Source organism: Barbus barbus, assembly GCF_936440315.1.
Source record: "Barbus barbus genome assembly, chromosome: 27".
Lineage (NCBI taxonomy): Eukaryota > Metazoa > Chordata > Actinopteri > Cypriniformes > Cyprinidae > Barbus > Barbus barbus.
In genome coordinates, this window is record NC_136755.1 from 18,588,278 (window position 1) to 18,609,607 (window position 21,330).

Sequence of the window (21,330 nt, forward strand, 5' to 3'; positions counted from 1 at the left end):
TGTTGTGCATGTGTGGTTGATCACTAATAAGATATGGAAATTTACAAAACGAGACAAACATTAAAGTCCTGTCACAGGCGCATACAACAACAGGCCACCCACACACATTCCCTCACTCGCTTCATAAACATGGACGCACATGCAAGCATTTAATTTAACTTTTGTCAAAATACATATGGGCAAAACAAGCCTCAACGGCACTGAACGTCAAAACAGTGTCAGGGAGCGACAAACAGACTCATAATAAATATGTCAAAAGAGGACGGGGTCTAAAAGCACAACTAAACAGGAAATAATACACATACGCTTCCCATTGTAAATCTCCCTCAGTCATACAAGCAGTCTGCCAGCAGTGCCCACAGGGACCACTCCACACACAATCTGCACTTCTAGAAAGCCACAGCCACAATATGAAGGTGAAAGATGAGGTACGTGCAGGTGAGCCACAGCCCTGTGAAGTCAGGATTAAATCTAACGCTGGAAGTCTCACATCTCTCTCTTGCAAATGCACAGACGCCATAGTGCCGGAGCACAGAATCAAGTCTGAAAATTGAGTCAAGTCATATCATTTTACTACTATCCGCTACTAATAAATTACTACTAACAATTACAACTAATTAGTTTGAAACAGAAAATATTTGTGCTTTGACTATGTCAGTGTCTATTTCTTGCACAAAACATGGATAAGATTGGCTGCAGAAGAACATTACTATAACTGGTTTAATTTATCTCACGAGAAAGCAACACTGTGAACAGCAGGGTTCAATTACCCAGATTTAATTACCAAAATGTTTAGTTTTGGTTTCTAGCTAAATGAAAATGTTAATTTTAGTCTGTGTAAAAAAAAAAATTAATTATGGTGCATCGCTACTAAAATTTCCCTAAAAAAAAAAAAAAAAAAGATCTTATTTGCAATTATATCACACAGTGTGTGATTCTGCATACTTGTTATTCTTAATTTAAAAACTTTTCTGTTGACATAACACGGACAGGAAATTGAATATTCACAAAATTGCATAGAATTATTTTTCACACTCAAATCCCAATGGCTAAAATCAAGTCCTGCCCTATATTATTTTCCTTCACACAAAAATTAAACCAATTCTCAATAAGTAGTTAATGTTGTTTCATGCAGTGCTTAATGAAATGCAGTGGAGCACAGGGAGTGAGTCTGAAAGGCACAGTATTCTCTGTAGGATCTCATATACTGTAGAAATGGGAGTGTTTAATAAGGAACACCAGGCTGTCAATCACGGCTTAAAAGAGCTGTCTCCTCGTCAGCTAGTCTGGGTGGGAAAACACACACACCCACACACACACACACCACTCTGTAAACAAGACAGCCACAAGCCGTACAAACCACAGGCTGACTGGCACTACTTCACTGCTCTCTTCTCTCAGCCAGAGGAAAACTAATCCCTCTCCGCTCCAAACACTGGGAAACAACACTCACAGTCCCTTCTCTGTTCCACACCAAAAACATCCACACACACCCTATCAACAACTACAAAAGTGCGGGATGCTGCGTTGTGTGTCACTACAATTTGATATAGTATTTCACTACATAAGTAATTTTGTGAAAAATACTTGTGAAAAACAGTCTGCCGTAAAATGCTGATTTGATACTCAGGAAGCATTTCTTATGTTGAAAACAGTTGTGCTGAATAATATTTTTGTGTGATAAATTTTATGATTGTTGTAGTTCACAAGAACAGCATTTATTTTTAAATAGATTTTTTTTGCAACTTTATATACGTCTTTACTGTTACTTTTGATCACGTTAAGGTGCCTTGATGAATAAAAGTAGCGTATACATTAAAACCAGCATTCACAATGTTTCATGCATTTATTTTTTCGATTTATATTTAGACTTTGTGACATATCTAATGCGGTCATAATGTGATTTCTTTAGCTTTAACATACCAAATAAAAGTGGAAATAACTTGGGAAAACTTATTGAAATCACAAAGACACCATATATCACCTTGTTCTCTCCTTCGATTACAATAATGGGCACTGAGGTGGCCGGCCATCGATGCTTGGCAGGTAAAGGCTTGTCACAATTCCACAATACAATAATCTGAGGAAAAACAGAAGGAAAGAGAGATCAGAAACACAAAGCAGTTTCCAAAACTATGCATTCTTTTGAATTATACATTACATTTCTATTACTGAGGCCTCAAGGGCAGAACCCCCCCCACGTCAATTCAGATCCACACCCCAGCTTATATGTTTCTTTCCAAAGAAATTAAATAATACAAATCATAATATACTGTACTCTGTACTTTTATACACAGCCATACTTTATTAAAAAGCCCCACTTAAATAGAGCACGTGACAGTAAAACATACACAGTGAATGCCAAACATATCACATTGTGACGTGTCAGGGATTCTCTGAGGGCTTTTACTTTGTGAGTTCACACACATTTCTGTAATTGTGTATCTGGTTTCAGCATTAGCCTGGAATGTCCCAAATTTGGGATATGACGTCGGTTTCAATTTACAGCTTGTCATAGTTTTTTTTAAATATTCATTTTGTTTTATCACTTTCAAGTGTCTTTGAGTGATTACACCTCCGGCTGAAGTGCCTGGCTCTGGTTTTACGTTAACACTCATAAATGTTTCATGTGGAACATTTTAAGAGGGGCCCTTCCTCTCAGAGAGTGTCTGTGATTTAGAAGTCAGTTAGTACACAGAGCGGGGTTAAATAACTCATTAAGAGTGCTTGAGTATTTGGACTCAACCCAATACTCTGACAAGAGCCCACAACGCTTTCAGGGTTTCATGTACAAAAAAAGCGCTGATAGACCGCTCTAAAAATCCACAAGAAAAATAAATGCATATAAATGAGAATTTAAAAAGCTGAAATTATCAGGTCTCTGTCTCATTTCTTTGATCGTGACATCAAAACATGAAAAGACAAGCGTACACTGAATAACCTGACAGAAAAGCAATAAATGTGTGAAAATGAAATTGGGTAAAGTTAAAACTTACATTTATTAAATTAAATTGAGTTTTTAGGGTTTTTTGTTGCTCACGAATGCATTGGGAATGGCATCAGGACATGATGCAGGCTCGACTGCTGCCGCATGAGCGTCATTATTATACACAAGAGCTGTTCAAAATGAAAAAGTACTATATTAATGCACTGATTTTAAAATCCTGTTTTAATGCGCTGGTGATATAAACAGCCATCAAGCCTTTTACTTAACCACATCTTTCATTTCATTAACTCCCAATCGCAGAGTCACGTAGCTCTCAAGCCACAGAGCAGAACATAATAAATGAAAGCTTGACTGTCTAATGATATTACATGCAGGAGGATCAGGAGGCCTCTTCAAACTAAGTATTCTATAATCTATAATAAGATCAGAGACATTAATTACTTAAAGTCTTAGAAACAAAACAAAGCCTGAAGGTTGGATTTTTTGATAATGCAGACGAGCAAGTCAAAGATAGGACCAGGAATGCTAAAGCATGTTGACATGAGTGAAGCTCCATACTGGGGTGGATTTAAAGTATGAATCAACCATAAAACTCAGTCAACTGGTCGTCCAACAACTAAACAATTATGTAGTGAGAATCATACATATAATAGCTTAGATAACCAATTTAGTCTTCAAAACTTTATGTAAACATCCCCTGAAAAATGTACTGAACTCAAAGCAAGCCTAATTTATTCCAGGCTGTTCAAGTTAAGAAGGTTTAGTTGACTAGTTGTTCAGTCGACAGACTACTTGATTTTCATTTGACTTTGAAAGACTTTGTAGACTTATCAAAGACTTTTTACCTTAATAAATAATATATGTCCATTCAGAAATACCCACACTATTAATTAACTTCAAATCACATTTACTTACTTAAACAGGCTAGGGTAAACATTTAAACAAATAGTTCACCCAAAAATGAAAATTAACCCATAATTTACTCGCCCTTAAGCCATCCTAGGTGTATATGACTTTCTTTCAGCTGAATACAATCGTTTTTCTTTACAAATCCTCGTTCTAATTCGTGACCAATGTTTAATTTTGCCTTCGCCTCTGCCTTCCGCATTCGTAACTTCTCACCGAAGCTTACGCTACGCCGACGTCCTACATCAGCCGCACGGAACAGCGTTCTATTGTGAATGCGTGTATGACAGTTAGCATAAGATAGAGATTACATTTTAGAAAATTTTAAATATGGATATTTTTCTAACCAAAACTCAGCGATTCGCTACCTTTTTTAACCCCCCGGAGCCGTTTGAGACACTCATTATGGATGGATGCACTTTATTGGACTATTGAAAAATAACACCCACCCACCGCCATTATAAAGCTTGGAAGAGTCAGGACGTTTTTTTAAAAAATATTACTCCGATTGTATGTGTCTGAAAGAAGAAAGCCATATAGACATAGGATGGCTTGAGGTGAGTAAATCATGGGGTCATTTAAATTTTTGGGTGAACTATACCTTTAATAAAAATTTTTTTTTTTTTAGCAAAACAGGTTAACTGCAAGTTTAAAATACACATTTCATAAAATAATTTGAAATATAGTTTTGAACCAATACATCAATACATGTCAATTGGACGTTGACCGATGTTGGATTTTGCTGAAATGCTAATGTGTTTAAAGAAAGGGAATAAATATATTATTATACTTATTATTGTGCCGATACAATAAAATCTACAGTATATATGAAGAGTTTATTTGCGAAAACATAACTGTTTTTTTTTTCATTTTCAATAATCACGTTTTTATTATGTTTTTATTGTGTTTTGTTGTTAGTTAGTTGTATTTTTAGTTATTTTTACTTGCAGTTTGATTGAGATTAATTGGAATGCACAATGAAAAAACATGATTTTTGAAAAAAAAAAAGAAAAAAAATCTGTTTTTGCAAATGAACTCTTCATATGTTGAACATGTTAATGTAGTTATTTGTCCCTTCCTGGACTACACATTTACATTGAACTAAATTCCAGAAGCAGCTTAGGTAACACTTTATTTTAAGGTGTCCTCGTTACATGCTACATGTACTTACTATTATAATAACAATAAATTATGAATAATTACATGCAAGTAACCCTAAGCCAAACCCTAACCATATAGTAAGTACATGTAGTTAACATTACTCCGTATGTAAGTGTATAATTACACTGTAACAAGGACACCTTAAAGTAAAGTGTAACTGCAGCTTATTGTATAACCATAATAGCAATAGTAACCAGAAAAAGGTGGAAATTTAAATTGTAAGCAAGCCCAAAATAAATCAGAACTCCATTTTCAAAATGTCTATATTATACTACTTCTAGCTGCTCACTGCGTTCTGACTTTGAACTTGCAATGCACATTTAACTACATCACACAAAAAAAGTTATTTTTCTGTCCCCAAATTTAAGACCTCTTAAAATGATAATTAAGACTCCTGTTATAGATTTTAGGACCTGCAGGGATCCTGTAAATAGTTTATGCACCTAATTTAAATGGGTATTTTTAACGGTCATCACTTGTGGTGTGCTCTGCAATGTCTTTAAACGCAGACGGCATCTCTAACAACTTCCCCCAGTTTTGGGGGTGGAGGTACATACGTACTCACAGCGGTGGGCCCCAATCTCAGTTACCTAGCCTGCCAGAACGAGCTCAAAAGACACCCGTCTTTCTCCTCTGCCTCCCCTTGTTTATTTATATCCCTCCTTCCTTTACTTCCTTTCCATTCCTCAGTGCAAAGACTCTGGCTGATGAATTGTAGCTAAAGGGGCTAGCAATGCTATTCCCATCCCTCCACTTCAGCTGGAGTAGAGGGTGCTCAATTCAAGCTCCGCCAAAGAAACAAAAGCCAAGCGTTCAGCAGTCGCGTCTTTTCAAGCCCTCCCGCAGAGAAGAGAGGATACAGTCTGAGAAAAGCGCCAGCTTGTGTGTGCGCAACATGCTTCGCGCAGTCAGCTGGGACACCTTGCATTTAATTCCCCACCTCTCCTCCCCCACTAGCCCCCCTCTCTCTCCTTCACATTAGAGATGAATCGATACGTATTGGTTCCCAGGGTGGTAAACACTTCAGAAGGCAGTGGATGCCATGGAAACGCATGGGCTGCTGGGCTCCGATTTAGTCCGTGAGGTTTAAGAGGGGTGTAAACTGAGGGGGCGGCAGAGACGAGTCGCCCAGATGCACCGAAAGCTTTTAACATTGAGAGATATCCACTCATTTTCAAGAAGAAAACAACATCGCTCTGTGTCCTCATCAGATCAAATTGAGGAAACAAATTTCAGCATTTTCTGAAGTTCAGATATCAAACAGCCTAATGGGAAGCCTCAAGCAGTCACAAATTATACTAACTAACTAGTTCATGTCAGAAACCGCAGTCAGCTCCAATTCTGATACAGATGTTGTTTTTACCATCATATGATTTATAGCAGGGCAGTCAATTTAATGTTAAATTAGAGCAGTGGTCATCAGCATTTTTGACTGAGGGTCCATCACAATATTTATTATCTGTATAGGCCCATATAGTCTATAGATATGTTTGCTATTTCTTCTGTAATTATGACAAAACTGCTTGTTTTCAAGCTTTTTTTTTTTATTATATATAAACAGAAATGATTGATATATTAAACTGATTACCATGATTTATCTTGTGATTTCAGGAACTGCATGTTCTTCCATAAGAACAACAATTATTGATTTCATATGTTTTTAGTATTTCAATTTAGAGTTTGACTATTTTATTATATAATATCAATTGAAAATCAATGTCAATTGATACATTTAATATTAATTTAAAGCAGTGGTCAGTCTTTTTGACTCAAATGCCCCTTTTGTCCATCACAATATTCATTATTTGTATGGGCCCATATATTCTATACTGATTTTTCTGTGGTAATTGCGGTCTGCTTGTTTTCAAATTGTATATTAACAGAATCTAAAATTATTGATATATTAAACTTAACCATGATTCTTTTTGTGATTTCAAGAACTGTATGTTCTTCCATAAGAACAAGTTATTGATTTTGTGTGTTTTTAGCATTTCAGTTTAGATTAGAGTTTGACTATATTAATAATTTATTCATTTAAATACTTTTAAGTCATCCTGCGGAGCTCCTGGAAGTTTGCTGAGACCCACTGGTTGAGAACCACAAATTTAGTGCAATTAATTAAAAGTAAGGAATATTTAAATATTGAATTATTAAATGAATTAAAAGGCACTAAAGCCAGGTTTAATCTCTTAATCATCTTAATTTGGGACTTTTTCAGCAAATACTGATATATTTAATGAATTAATCAGCCATCAAAAGTAGTGGATCTTACCTGAGCACAGTACTGTGACCTTGCCACTGAGACGAGGAGCTTGAGAATAGGCTGAGACTGAGAAACCAGGGGTGTGACTGCATGGATAACAGCAGTGAACTTGGGATTCGGCTTGATCCCTAAAAAACAAAAACAGGAGAATTAATTTGAAAGTACCATAATCAGACAAAAATGATATACCAGATCTATCCTGCACATATTCACTGATCTTGGGGGAAATCTATGGAATTCTACTGAATGGACTTAAACATAATGTGTAAAAAATCTAGTAAAAGCTGTAATATTTGATAAAATATTTAACAAACAAGGGGTGAATGGTGCATATTTATTGAATGACAGAATTTCAAACTCAGATTCTGTGACGCTTTCTGAAGAGCTCTGTGCAGAACTCCTGTGCGTTTTATAACACACCAAATATAGCTATAAAATACTTCAAGCAATACGATTTAGTGGTATGACTAAAGTGGGATTTAATGGGAGATAAATAAACCATGTTTTAGGCCCGGTTTCACAGACAAGGTTTAGACTAAGCCAGTATTAGGCCATAGCTCTATTAGGACATTTAATTAATTTTTTATAAACTTGCTTAGAAAAAAAACATTACTGGTGTGCATCTCGAGACAAAACAAAAGCACTGATATATTGTAAGATCAGTCAGTGCAAAATTCTTTCAGCTTGAACAGCTCAGACTTAAATTTTAGTCTAGGACTAGGCTTAAGCCTGGTCTGTGAAACCGGGGGTTAGAGTTATTAAATAGACTACATGTTTAATTACAATCAATGATAATGGCATTAATATCATGCCCATCTCTCTATAGATGCCGAATGTTTTTCCATCTATTGTCCACTTTGCCCATCAGATGATAAAACAGACAGTTGGCATCATCCTGTAGTGTGTTTCCCTCATCTGGAAATAACTCCCCATGTTTAACTGGTGCAGCGGTGACAAACCAATATGATAATTCTTGCACAGATACAAGCAGATCATTCTTGTTGGTTACCACATTTTTTTTCCCACTAACAAGAGGTGCTCAGTCAACGGCTTCATATTGATTGGCCTGACAAGCAGTGCAGATTAAGATAGAGGCATGCGTGGGCTGCATTAGCAACTGTGGCATGCACGACTTTAGATTGTGAATATGGATTTTGCAATCCAATTACACAGGGCTGGTCGATAATCTATCATGTTGTACAATGGTTGTCACTTAGCTACATGGTAAATTTGTAGATATCAAGACACCTCTGCAATTAAGAGATGGCAGGAGAGGGTGTTTAAAAATAAATCAGATGATGACAAAGGAGAGAACCAGAGACAACGCAACTCGGGTTTTGAATGAGGCTAGTCACAAATTTGGTTATGACAAGACCCACGTCTGTAAAAGATGAAAGCGGATCTGAAAGTCCCATAATGCCTGTCTGTCATGTCTTAGAAAGCTCATTAATTCCAGAAACATTTGAACAACCTCAAAATGTCATGCAGGACTAGTTTCTGAAAGTTTAGGAGAAAAGTGTAACAATATTAAAGTCAAAGACTTTTGCTGTGTCCAAAATCACTCACTTGTTCACTCATTCCCTATACAGTCAACGTGACATACAGAATAAATGCACTATGTAAATCAACAGAAACTGAGCGAAATCAGAAGAAATACTGTTCCTATATATATTTTTTTTTAATGCAGTGTAAATAGCATCTATTGCTAAGAAAATATGCTATTTTCACTTAGTGTAAATAACATCTAATTGCTATTTACACCTAGTTTAAATAGCATCTATTTACACTTATTGCAAATAGCCACTGCCCAACATGAATGAGACACGCGGGCTATATAGTAAGTCCTACTGTGCTGCATGGATATAATGTTACACATCATATATTTTTTCCCAACAGTTCCCCAAAATGTTCACTGAAGACATAAAAGATTGTTTATGTAAATAGCCTACTTAAATACTGTAACTGTGTATACAGTATGCATATCGGGATCGCGCACTGATGGAAGCGGCAGCGTAATAAGTGAGTGGAGAAAAGGTACTCCTTTCAGAAAACGTACAAATAAAGATCATTTTAGATGTTTAATTACTATTTGGAGCATTGTGATTGCTATACGAGGACTTAATGAACTCATTTATGTGAAAACCGACATTTTTCACTTTTTTTGTCTGTATCTTAAAATTAGCCTGTGCGCATTCCAACTCATTTTGCCAGCACAGGTCATATTTACATTATACAATATATTTTTTACATTTCTCTTTTGAGTTGACATTTTTGATAGAATTAATGGAAACATAACTAAAATGTTACATTTGAACTTTAAATTAATTTATGACAATTTAAGACTATTAGCAGCACATAATAGCACTAGCTTGCTCTATTCTTTTTCTATTCTATCGGTTTTCTTTTTATTATATAATTTAAAAACCCTTGCTACGTGTACTGCGTTAGGCTAAGTGAGACTTGTCATAGCACTTGCATATCATTGCTCTTTTGTTGATTTTCATTGCTTCCATTGTCCTCATATGCAAGTCATTTTGAATAAAAGCATCTGCTAAATGACAATATAAATGTAAATAATAAAAACTTTGCTAGAACGAAGGAAGCGACAAACTCTTATTCCTCTGCTCAACATTTTCACCATTAGATTATAAAATATTATTTCAGCAAGAATTCAGCGTATCATAGGTATAAAAGAAATCTCTACATCACTGTTCACTTGGAATTTGGACAACACTACAAAAATGGCAAACCTCCAAACAGTGCACTATAGGGAAAAGAAAAGTAATTTTAGAAACCGCGTTTGTCTTTAACTCTGGAAAAACTATGTGCTATAAAGATGATGATTGTCAATTACCAAGTTTGGCGTAGAAGAAAGGGAAGTCGCCCAGGTAGGATGAGTACTGGGGTAGTGTAAAAAGTCCACCGGGATGACTGTTCCACATCAGATTGCTCCTGGAGGTCTGCTGAAGTACTCGGTCCTGTATGATCTACACAAACAAGTAAACAAACAAATAAAAAGCCTTCATTACAGCCTGTTTAAACAACTCCAGCTAAATTCCTCGCCCATGAGAGCTGTGAAGTTGTCATTTGGAGAAGTCTTTGTGAAATGGTAATTAATGTTTCAAATTGAAACTTCAAGTTGAGGTGCAGCTCTGGGTCTATAAACTATGAGACAAATGATCAAATGCTCCAGCAATTTCACCACTCTCATCATGCCAATCAGCTGCTCCAGCATTAAGAGGAGCAATTGCTTCTCTGGCCTTGAGTGAGGCTCTCAGCGATGAATGGCTGCTGTAAAAAGAGACAAAGACTGATAGGCTTTTTTGTTGTCGTCGTCGTTTTTGGTTTATATTGTGCCCCTTGGTGTGAAAGCGGCTTGGCTTAGTGACAGCCTAATCGTTGGCAACTGGAATGGGTTTCCACACAAGCTGGATGTCTCTGAGATTGTGTCTTTATTGCAGCTTCTTAATACTAGCCTGGAGGCTTTTTTGTGGTACAAATGACAAAAGTCTTGTAGAATTTACTGAGCACTACATCTGGAATGTATTCATCAGTTGAAAGATGGTGAGATTCCAGTGACAACCTCATTCCACGCACACAAATATAACTTTCCAATACAAACAGACATTTTCTGTAGACAGAATCACAGCTGCATAATTAGTTCAGGTGTATGGGAAGATCTCGTTCTCGTAACTCGTTCTGCATAATGGTAATTAAGACTAATCATGCATGTCGATTCAGAATGATTAAACAAAGAGGAACCAGGGCAACAAATTGAAGCGTTCAAATAATATTGTAAAGAAACGAGGCATTCAAGGTGAAGTGTGTAATTTAGAAGTAACAAACAGATTTAGAAAAACACCCAGTGTTATTTTTATAGTTTTTTGTTAGTAAAAAAAAAAAATGCTTGAAATTATCTGTTTTTCGTGTGATATATTTAAGAATTATACTTTTATTAAAATGGCATAATGTAATTCACATCCGTTCAAAAGTTTGGGTCATTTATTAAGAAATCTATAGTTTTATCCAGAAAGGATGCATTAAAAGTAAAAATATTTATTTTTTGCATTATGCATTATGTTTCGCTATAAATCACCGCTCTTTTGAACTATGCATTTATCAAAAGAACCTGAAATATTAAACAGCACAACTGTTTTAAACACTGATTTAAAAAAAAAAAAAAAAAAAAAAATGTTTCTTGAGCAGCAAATCAGCATTTTTAAATTTTATATTCCACAATATTACTGCTTTAAATGTATTTTATCAAACAAATTCAGCCTTTAAAAAACAATTTAATAAAATCTTACACACCCAAACTGTTGAACATTATTTTATTATATTATATTATTATATTATATCATATTACAAAATGTCATCTGAGGTAACTAATATAAAGCACAAGTTTGAGTGTTTCCCCTGTGTTTTCTTCTTGCTCCCCTCTGGAGCAGTCAATAACTATTTGACACGAGCGTTGATATTAAGCCGTGGTCTTTCAACCTTGCAGAACCCCACCTGTCATCTTAAAAACCAAATGTGAGCAGCTGATGAAAGGCCGTTTCTCTTGCTCAGCTAAAAGTCCTCCCTTTTAGTGACTGAAGACATGTGATTGACGACTGAATCTCGCAACAGGATGGCCGCAATCTTCCAAATGGAGGGCAGCGGATGAAAGCAACTCTTCGGATGCTAGCTGTAATTGCAATGACGCTGCACCCACGCCGTGGGAGGCTGGGGGGCTCTGACAGCTCTGTCACTAGCTCATAGTTTTCTGGGGTTAATTGCAGTGATTTGTTGATTGTAGATGCTTATGCATTGTATGACACTGCCAGTTGCTAAACATGGACGGCAATGACATATCAATCTAAGAAGAGGGGGAAACGGTTACACTAACAAAGCTTTTGACAGAATATTTTTCATATATAACAGTGCCAAATAAACAGAAGTTTCAGCGAAAAGCACAAAAGCATCCAAATACTTTTAGGGCCTCTGTATCTGAGCTCTATGTCTGGCCAAATGCAAGTCAAGCAAATCTCTCTAACGAGAGGTCAATGAACCAAGGGCTCGCATCATTTCCTAGACACTGATAAAGGGGACATACAGAATTAAACAAGGCATGAGAATGTGTGCGCACTTAGCACAACCCCTAATAAATCATCATAATTCGACACTTTCTGCCAAAATATTTGAACCCAGCCTGTGTGTCTGAAGCGGTTCTTGTGAGTGTCACAGCTGTGGAATGAGAGCGTGTGTGTGTGTGTGTGTGAGAGAGTGAGAGACAGTGGGAGACGGCGTGACTGAACAGTCGTCGCTTACTTCTAGAGTGGTGAGCACAATCTTCTCCACGGACGAGAAGTAGGCCTCCCACAAGAACTGCGTCTGCTGTCGCAGAGCCAGAATCTTATCCTGATGAATGGAGCGCACCGTGGACGGGATCTGCACGGGGAGAGAGCAAGAGAGAGAGTGATAAATCAGCGCCCTGCTGCTAGAGAGGTTATGTATGAACAGAACAAATGAAACAAGGGAAAACAGAGGGATATGGGTGTATGAGGTGTATGGCATCTCATACTGCTTGGTTACACAAATGAAATCCATATAACCTGAATAATCTGCATCATAGTCTTTATGGAAAAACTGGATCATATCAGATTAAGAGGGTCAAACCAGTCCAAGCTGTGTTTTAGAGCAAACAATGCGTTTCAGCCAAGTAGGACGTCCTGGATCAACATCCTTCGTTTGACAGGAATGTTGATCCAGGACCAAAAATCACGTCAAACACGATCCAAGTTTTCAACCTGTTTTGTCTCAGTCCATCAGTAAATTCCCCTTCATCAACAAATGTGTATATCGAAAGACATATCATAATATCATTCCTTATTACCATTACATTAATAATGCTAATAAAAATATGATACTAATTATTATTCATTATTAAATTATATTCAAAATATATTATAAAGTAATACATTTAATTAATTATTAAATTAATAAAAATGTACTATTATTAGTACTATTATTATTTTAGTTATTACGACTACAACTACTGCCGTGAATCCATACTGTGGGTTTACCAACACCAATGTGTGTTTATTTAAAGGCATATTATATTGGACAGTTTTTCGCATTATTATAAATATTAAAATGGATCATCTTATAACTACTACTACTAACTACTACTACTACCACCACCACCACCACCAAGTGAATGGCTTCCTCTCTCCCTTAACATACCTGAGATTGTTTCGAATCATATTTTGACGTTTTAGGGAACAATCATAGAGAAACTTTCTCTAAGAAAAACCTTAAATGGCAAATTTATTTATAAGTGAGTCCAGATGGGAGATTTAAAAAAAATATAATTTGCAAAGTTACATTTTGTATGTAATTATCATCAAAGATTAACAAGTAATTTATGTATTCCCTCTGAGCGAAGAAAAATAATTTTTCTGTCTTTAAAAATGAACTGAAAGCATATATATATATATATATATATATATATATATATATATATATATATATATATATATATATATATATATATATATATATATATATATATATATATATATATATATATATATATATATATATATATATATATATATATATATATATATATATATATATATATATAAAAAGAACACAAAAGATCACAGGATTAATTGTGAATATTTTAATCTTTTGACAGCCATAATATAATAATAATTTAGGTCACAATTACTGTGAAGCTCCAGGATTTCCATTGTTCAAGAGTTCACCCAAAACTGAAAATAGTGTCATCATTTGTTAACCCTCATGTTGTTCTAAACTTGTATGACATTCTTTCTTCCGTGGAACATGAAGATATTTTGAAGAATGTTGGAAACCAAAGAATCGGGGAAGTCGTGGCCTAATGGTTAGAGAGTCGGACTCGTAATCCAAAGGTTGCGGGTTCGAGTCTCCGGCCGGCAGGGATTGTAGGTGGGGGGAGTGAATGTCCAGCGCTCTCTCCACCCTCAATACCACGACTGAGGTGCCCTTGAGCAAGGCACCGAACCCCCAACTGCTCCCCGGGCGCCGCAGCATTAATGGCTGCCCACTGCTCCGGGTGTGTGTTCACGGTGTGTGTGTTCACTGCTGTGTGTGTGCACGTTGGATGGGTTAAATGCAGAGCACGAATTCCGAGTATGGGTCACCATACTTGGCAGTATGTCACTTCACTTCAATCTGCTTGCCTTTGACTTCCATCATATAGACAAAAAAAAAATAAAAATCTCCACACGTTTCTCCAAATATCTTTTTTTTTTGTATCACAGAAGAAAGTAAGTCATATAGCTTTAGAATGACGCGAGGATGAATAAACGATCACAGAATTTCTCTTTAACAAAGGAAATCCTGGAACATTTGTGGGAATCATTTTAGGTGTTTTTGAATATAATTAACCAGCTTAACTGGGCAAGGTGGTCTAAAAGCTCTAACCAAGCTTCAGCCACAATGTCTGACACGACTATTAAAGTATTTGAGCAGAATATAATAGAGATTTTTGGAAAGGATGCAATAAAAACACATTAGATTTCGGACCTGCAGTAGGAGCCTCTCGTCCCCGATCACAGCAGCTGTGCTCCAGTCGATGACCTCCGAGAAGGGGAGTTCCCAACCATTACTCAGCATGACCGGCACACAGGCCGCCTACAAACACACAGACACACAGAGTGATGGGGTCACAGCGTGAGTCACATGTGCCGTGTTTTGATTACAGGACAGCACAAAGAGAGAAAACGCATGGATAAATAAAAAACAGAACAAACAATGGGATGCATATTAAATTGTTTCTATTGAATGCCAGAAAAGCCATTAGCCTCGTTACTGATACAGACTCAGAGTCCAGCGTACAGATGCCTACAGATCAACATCCACTTCACTTATTCAGTTACACGTCATGACAGTAAATACAGAGAGGGAGAGAGAAAATATGTAGGTTGGGGGAAAAAAAACCTATAAAACAGGGAAGAGGGGCTGAGGAGAGAAAAGTGAATTTCCTTTGAAGTGCGGGAGATGTGTAGAAATGGAAGGATGAGCAGCTGTTGTGTCTGACGGCTGTTTGACGTAATGAGGACCTGCCACTCAAGAGGTCATAAAGGTGTCAGCTGAGCACCGAGCGCCGCAGGGCTTCAGCTCTAGTGGTCACACACACACACTTATGATAAAATCTCTTCAAAGTAACTAGTGGGGGCGATAATTGTTCGTTAAAAAAAAAGAAAGGTTCATAAATGTTCATTTAATTAACATCCAAAAGGTGACAGGAAGGGACAGAGTTAGTATGCAGTTATAATTAGTTCCATGAGGGTTTTCAACTTGAGAGGAAGGATTGCACAATAAAAGGAAGACAAAAGTAAGAGTGGAAGGAAGAAAGTGAAAGTGTGGAAGGTAGGAAACTACAAAAGGAATTGAGGAATTTAGGGAACGTAAGAAAGGACAGGAACGGAAGGAAGTAAGTGCAAAAGAATATAAGTGCAAGAAAGAATAAAAAAAGAAAAAAAAAGAAAGGAAGTGCATTGGGAAGGAAGGATGAATGAATGAACTTGGAAGGAAGGATGAAACGAGGGAAGTGAACAATAAAAGGAAGGGCAGAAGGAAGTGAGTGCCAAAGGAAGTAAAATGTACAAAAAAGGATCAGAGAAAAGACGGAAAGGTGCAAAAAAGCAAGGAAGGAGGGAAAGAAGGAAGAAGGAAGGAGGGAAAGAAGGAAGAATGAACAAGGTTGAAAGGATTTAGGGAAAGAAGAAAATTAAGTGTAAAAGGATCAAAGAATGGAAGAAAGGAAGCAAGTAAATAATTAAGGAGAGAGGAAACATTTTTGGAAGGAACTTTGAACTTGGAAGGATTTAGAGAAGAATGGGGAAAAGGGGGGAAAAGGAGGAAAAAGAACAATAAAAAGTAGTATGTAACTACAGAAGGATAAAAGTGTGGAAAGAAGCTATTAAAGGAGGTTTAAAAGGAAAGGAAGTGCACAAGAAATGAAGGGTGGAAGGATGTGAATGCAGAGGGAAGTAAGTGTATAAGAAAGAATCAGAATGAAAGAAAGGGTGGAAGAAAGTGAGACAGGAGGGAAATATAGAAAAAAATTAACTTGAGAGGATTTAGAGAAGGAAGGAGGAAGGATACTGGGAAGTGTGGAATGAAAAAGTCTGGAAGGAAGGAAGGAAGGAAGGAAGGAAGGAATGAAAGAAGCACAGAAGGAAGGAAGGGAGGGGGAGGCACCAGAAAAACAATAAAAGATACAAAGGAAAGGAAATAGAAACTAAATGAAATTAAAAGGAAAAGAAAACAGCAAATAGGAAAGTAAAAGAAAAACTAGAAAAAGGCATAGACTGAATGACAGATGTGTGCTCACCTGCAAAGCCTCCAGGAAGCGAAAGGATCCCAGTCGTCGTCCTCGCGGAACCAGGCAGAAAGTGGAATTGTGCAGCATTTCACGATAGTCATACCTGTGCAAACACACACAAACAAATGATACAAATGCCTTTCGTGGATTTTAAGTGTCTTTTCTCCATCAGTCTCCCTCCCTCCATCCTCCACACCTGCCCGTTTCACACAGGCACATTCATGAGGAGCAGAAACAAACAGCGTGCACACAATCAGGTGCTTGAGAAGACAGCCATGTTTTTCCCCACATCAAAGAGACAGTCATCTCTCAGCCCCTGCGCTCAGAGCTCAGGGCGGCCACACTGACACAGATGGCTTCCTGTCCTCTCATGCGAGCACGCAAAAAATACAGCGTCAAAGAGGTCTGGAGGTTAAAGGAGCAGGCAGTTATTTATCAGGCAGAAAATCATTCATCATTTACTGGTGAGCATGTAAGGTGAAGGTTGTGCAACGCTGACTTCCACGTGCTGCCATTATCTGCCTTGTGATGATCTTGCTGATTCCAGAGCAGCTGTGCCGTTTGCCTCCTCAGCTCACTGGTAGATGCTGACTTTGAACACTGCCTGAAATGGCAGGCTACAAACACACACACACAGCCCTACAGAACGAAACGAGGCACAGAGGCCATTCTGTCACAAAGTGAACAAACAAGGCACGAGTGTGAGCACACATGCACGCGTCCCAGCTGTCTGGATATGGGACTGATCCCGCGTTAATGTGATAGAATATGAATGAGGCTGTAGGGCGAGCGTTGGTCTCTGTGGTGCCATTTCACGTAGATTAGCTACCTGAGGAGCAATATTAGACAGTCGGCAAACACTGAGGATCCCTCCATTCCTCGCTGTGTGAACCCAGGACAGAAATTATGCTTTTCCATACAGTCCATCAACCACTGGTCACTAGGCTGTCCTTTGCCTAAAGCCTTTTTTTCCTCTCAAAATATTTTTCTTCAAATGGCAAAATAGCCAAGTGTTTGAAATATATATATGCATATGTATGTATGTATGTGTGTGTGTGTGTCATTTGTAAAACGGGTTTAAAAATAAACTAAACGTTTTTTGGAAATTGTAAAAATGCAGAAAGGTCTCATGTGAGGGCTAAGTTTAGGTTGGTAGGGTTGGTGTAGGGCAATAGCACATACAGTTTGTACAGTATAAAAACCCATTAAAACCAACCTTTTTCTTCCTTTTTTCCTTCTCTAAATCTTTAAGTTCATTGTTTCTATCATTCTTCATTCTTTACTTTCTTCTGTCCTTCCTTCTGCACTCACTTCCTGCTGAACTTCCTTTCTTCCATTCTTTGATCCTTTCTTGTATACACTTAATTTTCTTCTGCACTCCTTTCCTTCTTTCTCCAAATCCTTTCAAATTCATTCATCCTTCCTGTTTTCCATTCAAAAATGTATGTACACTTATACAGCTGTACACATACTGCGACAACATTACAATTGATTTTTTCCCTAATTTAATATATTTTCAAATGGAATTTATTTTTGTGATGGCAAAGCTGAAATGTCAGCAATATTACTCCAGTCTTCAGTGTGACATGAACCTTCAGAAATCATTCTAATATGCTGATTTGGTGCTTAAGAAACATCTCTAATTATTATCAATGTTGAATACATTGAAAATGCTGTGGAAACAATATACAAATCACTTTAATATACGGTCTCTTTAGATTAATTTCATGCATAAAATCTAATGTCTTAAATGTTACTTAACCCAAATGTTTTAATGCTTTTATTTATATATATTATTATATTTTATGAATTTATTACATGGAACTATATATAGCAAGTCCATTCAGTACACACCAAAGTACTATTGAATTACCATCTAATAATTCAAAATTGTACAATGGTTCTGCCACAGTACGTTTTTTGTGTGCATTGCCCATGTTATTTCAAAGCAGCTCCTTTTACTCGTTTTCTGAGCACTGAGCATCTTTTGACCTTGGGAAGCTCAGACCACTTAAAACAGCACAGCGGAGATGAGAGGGTGTAATGGTGTGTGTTTATACACAAGCGAGAATTGTTTGGGTCTTTAATGGTGCTCAGGCACACACAAGTATTTGTGTGAAGTGAATCCATGGCAATGAACATCTATGTGAGATGAAATGCAATAGAGAAAAGAACAGTGTTAAAGTATTATGAGAAAACTGCTGGCGAGTGAATCAATATCAGGGTCTAAAACGGAGGATCACCCTCTGTGATTGTGTTTATTTCACAGGTTGGGTACAATTATACTACTCTTCCCAAACACAGCCCTAAGCGCAGCTTTATGCTCCGTCTCCATAGCAACTCCGGCTAAATGCTTCCATTCGGAGTGTGTTAATTATATGCGTTCTGCACATGGTTGATGGGGGGGGGACCTTGCACAATGAGGTAATGTTTAGAAAATCTCTGTTTAATTTCTCTTGCTTTCCACCACTTTCTAAAACTTTCTCTTTCAAACACCCTTCCTCCCCCCAAAAGCTTCACTGGGAAAGGAGCCAAAATGGCTGTTGTTTCTGACGCAGAACAATTAGCCTAAGGCACAGACTTCCACTTCCCAGACATCAATCGCATGAGAAAAACCCACAAATACTAACTAAAGTGTGAAATAGATAAACAAATGTGATATGACCATATTAGCATACAAATTGGTCATTCATAAAATATTAGGTAGTCTCAGTAGTACAATTAGATAGTAGTAGTAGATTCATTTACAATAGCTGGCGATAAAGAGTAGATGGCATAATGTAAATATGGCATATTTTGTGTAACAAAAAGGTTGAAAGTGAATATTTTTGAGTAATCAAGCAAACAAACAGGTAAATCTAACATTTCAGTCAATTCATCGAAACAGTGATCAAAAGAAATGATTCACAAAAATGAAATCAAACTTTGATATACACTACTTTTTGAGTCAGTAAAATTTTTCCATTTCGAAAGAAATTAATACTTTTATTCAGAGATAATGCATTAAATTTATCAAAAGAGATGGTAGATACATTACATTTAAAACATTACAAAAGATTTTTACTTCAAATAAATGCAAAAATGGCTTGCTGGAATATTCTTTAGAAAATGTAAAGCTATATAAAAGTGCACTAAAATCATTGCAATATTGCTTAGAATTTCTATTTTTTAAGCGATGTGCACAAATCCCTCAACCTGGTTTTCTCAACCAATTCACTGAAAACGGAAGTTCAAAACAACCAATACACAAAATAAATTAACATTCAGTATTTCTGCTATGCATCGCAAAACCTCAAGCAAGCAAAAAAGAGGTTGTATTTATACAGAAAGCTTAAACCGCAGCTTGAATCTGATCTCTAGCAATTCATACGCCAAAAACACTTTTTTTTTTTCATTTAACTACAGTTTAATGAGAAAACATCAACAATTACAGTAATTATATTCATTGTTATGAAACTGACATTACGTAACAAAGCCTTCTGTGATTTCACATTCCCACATGCCAGTTACTAGTAGGCCACACAGAGACGCTTACAGCTCCCTGCGGGTATGAGTATGTGTTCATGTGTGCGGCCCTATAAAGTGTCCGCACTGTCCTCTCTCCAGAACTCTCACTGTAACTAATTCATTAGAGCAATTAGTGCTCATTAGAGGGCTTATGCTAGTTTCAATCAGCATCCACAATATAAGATAACCTAGAGGCATTTCGTCATATAATCTTATAATGGCCATGTGCCCCAGCTACACCATGGGAATCAAATCAGGGGCCAATTACGGGAAAAAGTAAGTGAAAATGTTAGTTATTATATCTATAAATCTATATATCCATTCTTCTCTCTTCATTTGTCTGTCCATCCATCCATACACAACATGCAATGCGATCACTTCTAATTTATATATTTATTTTATAAAAATAATAATAATAATAATATACCTAGTCAATGTGTGTTCAATGTTGGTGCTTCAGTAATGTGCAGGTTTTTGTTGACGCCACGGACCACATTAACGGGTGCTGGCAGATCAAGGTTTGTTCTTGGTTTGATCTGACATAGTTCATGGGAATGTATTTATATTTTTTTTTTATAGTGATGGGAAGGGTGGGGAGGGGGGGGGGGTTTAATGGTAGACTCAACTGGTTTTATTTTCACACTTGTATTTTGTCTTATGCAGTAATTATGTTCGATACCTATGACTGACCTTAATATTCTGAGTTGTAATATTAATGGCCTAAATGGCCCTCACAAACGTACAGGTTTTCTGGATTTTTTGCGAAGAAGAAAGACTGATATAGTGTTAGTTCAAGAATCCCATTTGAAAGAGGAGGATATACACATGTGTAATAATAAGTTTTATGAAGTGGTATCTCACTCATCTTCGGATACTAAAACCAAGGGTGTCCTAATATTGGTCCGGAGGACTTTAAATATTACTATTTTAGACAATGATTGTGATACAGACGGTCGAATAACAAAAACAATAGTGGAGAATAGGAATATTGTATTTCTTTCATTTTATGCCCCTTGTACTCCTGACCCTACTTTTTTTCTCCGTTTTGTCAACCTATCTCATTGAAATTTTCGGACTTTGAAATTGTATTGGATGCAGATACGAATTCTGTAATGTCGCATTTCCTAGATAGATTTGGACCATCACACTCCATGTGAGGAATCACACTCCATGTGAAAATTATTTTAC

General features: G+C 36.8%; 1 protein-coding gene across 1 annotated transcript in view; it reads right to left on the reverse strand.

Moving 5' to 3' along the window:
• The window catches only part of LOC306847504 (exostosin-1b-like), a 94,616-nt gene that overhangs the window by 12,295 nt on the left and 60,991 nt on the right, over positions 1-21,330 (reverse strand). Inside the window, exons 2-7 of the mRNA XM_079381461.1 lie at positions 16,645-16,738; positions 14,832-14,939; positions 12,588-12,707; positions 10,132-10,264; positions 7,287-7,405; positions 1,985-2,080 (exon numbers count right to left, since the gene is read on the reverse strand). Of these exons, the coding sequence (XP_079237587.1) occupies positions 1,985-2,080; positions 7,287-7,405; positions 10,132-10,264; positions 12,588-12,707; positions 14,832-14,939; positions 16,645-16,738 (670 nt within the window). The remainder of the gene's footprint in view (positions 1-1,984; positions 2,081-7,286; positions 7,406-10,131; positions 10,265-12,587; positions 12,708-14,831; positions 14,940-16,644; positions 16,739-21,330) is intronic.